The 8,465-nt window shown below is 47.1% G+C and overlaps 1 protein-coding gene across 4 annotated transcripts in view; it reads left to right on the top strand.

Annotated features, from left to right (window-relative positions):
* Positions 1-292: 292 nt before the first annotated feature.
* Positions 293-8,465, top strand: part of LOC119383677 (uncharacterized) — a 53,269-nt gene continuing 45,096 nt past the window's right edge. For 2 of the 4 annotated variants that reach the window (XM_049412618.1, XM_037651953.2), the window contains exon 1: positions 1,248-1,388. In XM_049412618.1, coding sequence (XP_049268575.1) covers positions 1,331-1,388 — 58 coding nt within the window. In that variant the 5' untranslated portion in view covers positions 1,248-1,330. Of the gene's footprint in view, positions 381-1,247; positions 1,389-8,465 lie in introns of those variants that run through there. The other 2 variants (XR_007415154.1, XM_037651954.2) reach the window with 2 other exon arrangements.

The following is an 8,465-nucleotide window of genomic DNA, read 5'->3' as shown; positions in this document are numbered from 1 at the left end:
CACCACAAGACCGAAGCTGCCTGAATATTTTTTCTATTATTCAGAGACAACAAACATTATGCCATAGATTTCGCCACCCCTTTTCACGAATATCGGACGGAAGCTCCGACATTTTGCTGAGGAGATTCGCATAGTTGTAACTCTATTACACGAGTTTCCACTAGGCGCTTTGTCGTTCATATAGCGCTGACCGCCACGTTCTACCTGAGGCCGACAAATGCTCCCGGCTTCTACGGGAAGGAATGCCTACTGCGAAGTTGATACAGATGCACCTGGTGTATGAAACAAAGGTCTCGCCAACACTCCCAGCAACCGCGCTCGCTTTTGTCAAGAAAGTGCAATGCATTAGACCGAAAGCGAACGTGGGACGCCGCAGTCCGGTCAGTATACAATGGTCCCAGGAAGTGGAATGTACTTTTTTTGTGGGCGTATTGCAAAATGCTTCCAGCATGGTACCGTTTCTGCAGCTCACATAGCGTGTTTCGCTGAATTTTTAGAGATTACGTAGTTCACATAATGTGCGACATCTTGGTTTATAGCTCAGGCACATTGTCCAACACGATGCACGTTCACGTCCACGTTACAATGTCAGCAGAAATCATGAACGTTCATTTATTTATACTGTACCTCAGGAGCAAGTGCAAAGGAAGGAGCCTAGGTGGTGGCAGTTACTCAAAATACATCGTTACAATGTTTCTCATAACGCGTCGACTCTTTAACTCTAACCTTCTTTCCTGTTTTCTTATTTCAATGAGAACATACAGTGGGAGTTCGCAACATCTGAGTTCGCAACATCTGTGGCGGTAATTGACGGTGTCGAGAAATATTTAAAACTTTCATAGCTCAAACTAGAGACAACGAAGAGGCACGTTATCCTATTTCGGTACCTTATGCTGTTTATTTGAGACATTAAACCCCAGATATTATTATTATTATTATTATTATTATTATTATTATTGTTATTATTATTATTATTATTATTATTATTATTATTATTATTATTATTATTATTATTATTATTATATTATTATTATTATTATTATGCAGTTTATGTGGAGCTACTCATCAGCACTGTTTCTAATAGCTACCGATGTTCCGAGCAATTATTTGCAAGTAGTCCTTAAAAGCTTAGAGAAACTTGTGACTCGGTGCTTTCTTAGAAGTCGTCGGCTGTGCAACAGACTGAGTAATGACGCTTTACCTGCGATTGTCTCTGGAGCACATGTGCCAAGAGCTTTCGTACGTGCTGCGGCTCTAGACCCCAGCTGCCATTACACCTGCATTAAAAGAGGCTGCCTAGGTGAATGTCGTTTCTCTGAGCTGGAAAATCATGGAAACTCACGCGTTTATCATTTTACTGGTAGTCACTACAATTTCTGAAAGTTTCCGTGAGTAAATTTTTTTCTGACATGATGGGAATGTGCTAATGCTATTATGTTTTATCAATAATAAATTCTGGGCTTTTAAGTTCCAAAGGCATGGTAATATTACGAAGCATGCCGCAGTGGGAGACTCCGCGTTCATTTTAAGTAGCTGGTAGGATTTTACATCCACCTAACTTTAAGGGCGCGGGTGTCTTTGTTTTTTCATTTCGGCCCTCATTTAAATGCGCTCGTCGGTGCCGGGAATGTAACCCGCGCTTAGCAGTGCAACATCTGATCCGCTAAGCCACCACTGCGGGTAATCTTTTAATATCGCTGTGCAGAATAATTACGACGCATAAGTTTATTTTTCAAATCTGTCGTCATACATCCTCTACAAGAAGGACTTAGAATTTAACGCCGCCAAAGCATACGGATGCGCCAGTGAGAACAAAAATACAATTCTTGTATTTACCAGGAGATACAAACAACGCACACTGCTGCCCCAGCTTACGTGGACAAACATATAAGTTGTTATGTTGTTATGGGTAATTGACGCAAGAGCAAACTGGTCAGTATGTCCTTGTCAAAAACATCTGACGCGTATTTGTTGTTGCTTTTTAACACGAAAGTGTTTTATGCCGGGGTCCACCAAGTACTTACGTCACGGTTATGACGTTGATAAAATGGACGCCAACGGGTAAGAAAGCAAAAACTAAGAAAAGGATCCGCCGCTGGGAATTGAACCCACGACTTTGCGGCCGCGACGGTGAGCATCCGACGCGCAACCAACTAAGCCAACTTGGTAGATGACGGACACTCCACGAACGCGCCTTATATCTTTCATACACTCTCTCGCACGGTGCTCTCTGTTCGCGGTGTAGGTAGGCGGAGCGGGGCGGTGCCGCCGTCTGTGAGAGGTGAAAAGAAGTAATGCGTCACGATCGACATTTACTAGCGCTTACTCCGAGATTGCGCGTGATATCGGAGGTCATGGTTAACGCGTCTCGATACCCGCGAGGAACACTTGCCGCGCTGGCGTCGCCGAGGGAACCTAGACGCAGTTACGTTCTTTGACTTTCGCTTCGTGTTAACCTGCGCCGTCTCATCGGATTAGTGCAAGTTCCACGTGCACCAACGGGGTTTCTCCGCCGCCGACTGCTTCGATTGCGAGAGCACCGACTTAACAAAACTGCTGCAATACGCGTTGCATAAAGGACGCGATTTCGACGGGCGAATGTCGTGCCTTGGTGGAGCGAGACAGGGGCCAGAAAGACGCAAGCGCTTGCGGCTCAAGCTACGAACCTCTGCCTCCCATGTTGCTGAAGCGCAGTGTGGTAGTGCATGCATGAACGCATTCGTCGGTAACCCATTACTAGTAAGCGCACACCGTGCCGCATCTCTCCTTAATTGACGACGTTTTGAAGAAGTGCATATCGGGTACCAGTGTTGATTATGAGCTTGTTGATGTCATCTTTACGCGCGATTCACGATTCGCTGATTCCAAATATATGTTCACAACTTCAGCTACCGCAACGGTTTAATCATGATCATAGGGCTTAGTCGTCGCGATGGAGACATGCCACTAAGCGTCAACCATCGACGTCAAACGGTGCTATAGCTGCCAAACACCAATAGACCTTGTAGAAGCTCTCATATATCACTACACGATGAGCACAACTTCTGTGAAGACACGTTTCACTTTCGTGTTATACCGATTCCTATGACGGAGGGATCAGCCATGTTTTTTTGTCGGTTCTCGCATCATCTATTGCCAGGATGAACTTCTTGTCACTTACTTCACAGCCTTTTCACAGCGAAGCAGTTTAAGGCAACCGTAATTTGTGCGGCCTATCCTTCGTGGGCTGCCCTGTGTGGCCTATCAGGTATGTGCCACAGATATTGATTAAATCCCACTACTGCCCACTGGTCCACTAAAAAGGGAGGCTACAGTTAGCCCAATACTAAGGAAAGGCAACGGCAGCTGCGAGAAGACCCCGAAGCGATGGAAGGCCTACGGCAACGACGACGTGCCCCTAGATCTATGAGAGGTGCGAACGCTTGGTTTCAGCGCGAGTTTCTGTCTCTGGAGTTTGGACATCCATGTCGTGTCTGCGACTGTGTGTGGTTTAAACCGAACCTCCCTGCGCTGAGAATCAACATAGAAACAACCTAGCATCACCAAGCTAAAGCCTAGAAACGACCCAGAATTAACCTAGAAACAACCCTCATCACCTAGCTAAGGCCTAGAAACAACCTATAGAAGCAACCAAATTATTCTTCAGAATCGTCCAGTTTCGCTATTTCAAGGCTTGCGCGGCTTAGTCTAGTTAGTGCAAGCTACGCCCGTTCTTTTTCGTTTTTTTTTTCAGGAGATATGTGCGGACGCTATTTTGTGTGTTTATATTGTTTGATCTACGACATGTTCTTACTTTTCGAATGTCCGTGTGCGTCATCTGTATTCCCGTGCTGTATACGAGACTTTATGTAAATTTCTTTTCGTTTTCCTTTTAACATATTCTGTTCTTGATTCTTAGAAGCCATTACATTGTGGTCTTTTATGATGTATCGTCTTGTTTTTCTCTTAAATTGAACAATGTTGTGACAAGGCTAACATTAGGTCAGAAACAAGGGAACTCCTCTCAGCGGGACAACTTAACAGGTAGAAGCAGCCAAGATGACTGGGTGGTAATTGCGCGCAATGTTCCAGTGATCGTCGTTTACTTTATTAATCCAAGTACACGAGTACACTGTAATTCAGGTTCTCGGTAAAGGTGCTAACCACAGCCAGGAAACTACACGTAGACCTTCTGTAGTTCTTCGGCTATATCTAGCACACTACGCAAGACGTGATTGGGAGTCCGTAAACTACTCGTAACATCTAACGTCCCCGGCGGGGAGAGTGACGTCTCGGCGAAGGCTAACTAACGAAAGAAGAAAGAAAAGTAGCGCCTCAGTTGAGATACGTGCACGATATCACGAGGCATCAGGGCATAGATTTCGGAGAATGGTCCAGCGGCGCGACGTGATAATTTACGTCGTTAAGTTGCCGCAAAGGCTTGTAGGATTCTTCGTCACGCAAGAACAACTTTTTGAAAAGTCCTACACGGCGAGATAAGGTCCAGAGAAGAATGAGAGATCCGGGCCGCAACAATTACGTGTCGGTGGCTGCGGTCACAAAGGTCCTTTTGAGATGACTGCGATTCTCTAAATCTCGCGTGTTCTTTCTGGCGTGTACGATGGGCTCGAGCGGCATGGGTAATACATGTTGGCGGCCAAATATTAGGCATAACAGCGAGAAACCGGCAGTCTTGTGACACGATGAATAATAGTCTTGTTATTCTCCCTATTGTATGACAAGGAGCAGCCGTCAGTGTTTCCCGCCCATCTAAATCGATTTCCTTTGTTTTCATTTCTACGAAAATTAATATATGAAAGCAATAATTGAACAACACAAAAGATTTCTCGTCTTTTTTTGTAAAGGAAATTTCAGGCTTGAAAATCGATGATTATTTTAATCGCATAGCTATCGCGAAATGATTATGATGGCTGATCTTGATGATGATGCCAAATTTGCCAACGAGACTCATGAAGATAGCAGCGAAGCCTGATCTCTTCTAGTCCTTGAAAATTTCATGGCATAATAATGACTTGGTTAGAACAGAATTCTACCAAAATGTAGCAATGAATAAAGTAGCCAAATTGTGTTTGTGAAGCATGAAGCCAGTCAGGTAGAAGCTGACGAGGAAGAAGTGCTCGTGCAATGGAATAAAAGTATGGCGTATGAGCCACGGCACGTCTCTCATTCATAGCGTCACATGTTCTTATTTCGAACGGAAACTTCTTATTCCTACGCTAAATAACTCAGAAAAAAGCCGTTATACTAATGCCGTATTGTATAGGCACAGTAACATTTCCAGCAAAGCTGTTTCTTGGAAGAACGTGAGTCACCAGAAATCAAATACCTGTCACAAACCTACGAATGTTCCATACTTCCCCACGTTCAATAAAATCCATACGCATCTTATTTATCAACATTATAGTCGGTGTTGGAATTTATTTTCCATGGACATTTATACAACATGCATGCAATGCTATGCACCGGCGCCGTTATTAACGCAAGTGCTTGTGCACGATACTTTGTGCAATATTCATATGTAAGATTTCTTCGGCACTACCCAATGTTTACATCTAAAGACCGTGTCAGGGTCGCGCAATATTTGTTGCGGTTATTTGCAGCTGTTTTAGAACAGTGCCGAACTGCCTACAGGTGTCGCACAGTCGTTCAACTTTGTTATCCGACTAGGCAAGGCCTTCCGTAGCATATTTCTTGATTTGTTTAAATAAAGTAACGTAGTGAAGAGAACGACTACGAAGCACACGAGCAAGGAAGCAAGTAAGCCGCTGTGTCAATAGTAGCATGAGACACGAGCTCGCGCTTATTTGAATTTTGGCTGCTTCACGCCCGCCGCTCTCCGACGCCATACTCTTGATGTCTCTCCGCCTTCTGTGAAGACGCGTCAATAAAGCACGTCACATTTGGTTGAGGTACGTGGATTCCCAGTACCAACCTGGACCTTCGCTCCCGGAACTCCCCCCGTTTCGTGACCACATTGCCAACATGGCCGAAGAGACCCCTCTCCAGTCTGGACCCTCGGCAGTCCATGTCACCTGCGGCGCCGTGTATCGCCAGCGAGATGCGCCCCTCTTCACCGGCTCAGGGGACTCGGTATGGAAGAGTGGCTGTCGAAATACGAACGTGTCAGTGCCGGCAACAAATGGGACGACCAAATTAAACTTGGTTACGTCCAGTTCTACCATGCGGACATCGCCGAACTGTGGTATAACAACCACGAGAGCGACATTCGCACTTGGTCTGACTTTTACGCCTTCCATTACGGACGTGTTCGGTCGGCCATCGGCTCGCAAGCTTCGGGCAGAGCAGCGCTTGCGTCAAGGAGCGCAGCAACCCGGCGAGAACTTCACGGGCTACATTCAGGAAGTGCTGAACCTCTGCAACCGCGTGAACTCCACCATGACCGAAGAGAAGATCAAAGACATCCCGAAGGGCATCGAGGACGACACTTTTCAGACGCTGCTCGCAAGGAATTCCACCACAGTCCCTGCACAGGTCTCCTTGGGTCAGAGCTTCGACGAGTTGCGTAAGCAGCCCTCGATCGCACTCCAAGCTCTCACGGCGACCGACACACTATCGAGCTTGCACGTTACTGCTTACCCTGCCGATCAGCAGCCGCTGCTATCCACCATCAAGGAATTTATCCGTGAAGATTTAGCGCGTCACCTTTTACTACTACCTCTCACGAACGAGCCGACGCAGACTTCGGCTGCTGACCTTAATCACGACATGCGTACCCATATTATTCAAGCCCTACCATCTATGCCCCGACAACCACCCGTCACTGCGCCGCTCACTTAGGCTGCTATCGTTGATCGCCCCCCTCGGCAGCCTACGCCGTATGCCCTACCTGCGATTCCGACCCCTGCCTCGCAGCCGACCACGAATTCTGCGCCGTTTCACTACGCGGGGCCCTCGCCTTCGTTTTAACGCGATAGCGTTAAAGAGCTCGTACCGCAGAAATTCCGCCGTCTGCGTCGGCGTCGGCGCCGTTGGTTGTGAGCGAAAAATCATCATCTTGTCCGTGACCGAAAAATCGAAAAAGCTGCAAATAAAATGAATAATAAAATGTTGGGCTCGATTGAGAATCGAACCCAGGCCGTCTGCGTCGAACGCAGGTGTTCTACCACACAGCCACGCCTCTGCTTGGAGCTGCACTGAAAGTAACTTTCATGCTTCCCAAAAATACGCGTCCTGTATACAGGTGTCACAGTACGAGATGTAATATCGCAGCAATATTGCGTGGTACAAGCGTACATTGCCATCGGGCGTCACACCATGTCAATATCATAACGACTTTCTGCTTTAAAGACAGCCACCCATTACAAAAGGCACACACATACTGCGCGTATTCCCTTAAGACCACGTAGTGGGTGCACCGCAACTTCGAAAAAGTTTCTCGCGCATAATTACTCCTGGTTTAAAGCATGCTACCCATTACATAGGGCATGCACCTTAGCGCACGCATTCTGTTAAACACTCGTAGTATTCGAAGTGCGCACTAGGGGCAGGATATCGCTATCGCGTTCAACTCCTAAAGGCGAAGCTTAAGCGTCGCCCAATTTTTCCGCTGCCAAGACGTGTGGCGAACGCCGGACAACAGGCCCATCTACTTCGCCTGTGGTGTCGCTGGACACGTTACTCGCCACTGCCGCCGTTACCCACCTTCTTTCTTCGACACTGTGGCCACGCCTGATCCCTCGTCGTCACGCACGCCACCCAGGTACACCACTGATAATCGGCCATCCTTCTCCAATCGCCGATCACCATCACCCATGCGTCGCCGCTCAGCTACAGAGGAGGGAAACTTATTGCTGCAGTTCAGGAGGCAAGAGCTGCATGCAAGTTGAACTGCCCAGACCTCCACGTGTTTCGCCGCAAAATGTTATTGACGTCCATGTTGAAGGAACCGCCGCCGTAACGCTTATTGACACAGGGGTCGCCGTTTCCGTTATCTTTGAGATAACGTGCCGCATCGACACCGATTGACATGCTCCCTTACGCCGACAACCCTATCGCGTTTCCGCGGCATAACGGCAAATTATCAACGAACAAGTCGACGACCTTCTTAAACGCGCAGTGATTTAGCCGTCCCAGAGCCCCTGGTCCTCTCCTGTCGTACTTGTGCGCAAGAAGTATGGGTCAATAAGGTTCTGTGTCGACTATCACCGCCTGAATAAGATTACTGTCTACCTGCTGCCGCGCATCGATGATGCTCTCGATTGCTTACAAGCGGCAGAATATTTCGCGTCTTTAGATTTACGCTTGGGTTATTCGCAAGTACCGATAGTTGTCACCGATCGTACGACTACTGCCTTCGTCACTCCTAATGGACTCTATGAGTTTACCGTCATGCCGTTCAGATTGTGTAACGCCCCAGGTATTTTCAAACGGATCATGGACAACATCCTTCGCGGCTACAAGTGGAACACCTGCGTATGCTACCTTGACGACATCGCAATCTTTTC

Source organism: Rhipicephalus sanguineus, chromosome 2, assembly GCF_013339695.2.
Source record: "Rhipicephalus sanguineus isolate Rsan-2018 chromosome 2, BIME_Rsan_1.4, whole genome shotgun sequence".
Classification (NCBI taxonomy): Eukaryota; Metazoa; Arthropoda; class Arachnida; order Ixodida; family Ixodidae; genus Rhipicephalus; species Rhipicephalus sanguineus.
The sequence above is the reverse complement of the archived record's forward strand: the minus strand, read 5'-3'. Positions and strand labels throughout refer to the sequence as shown.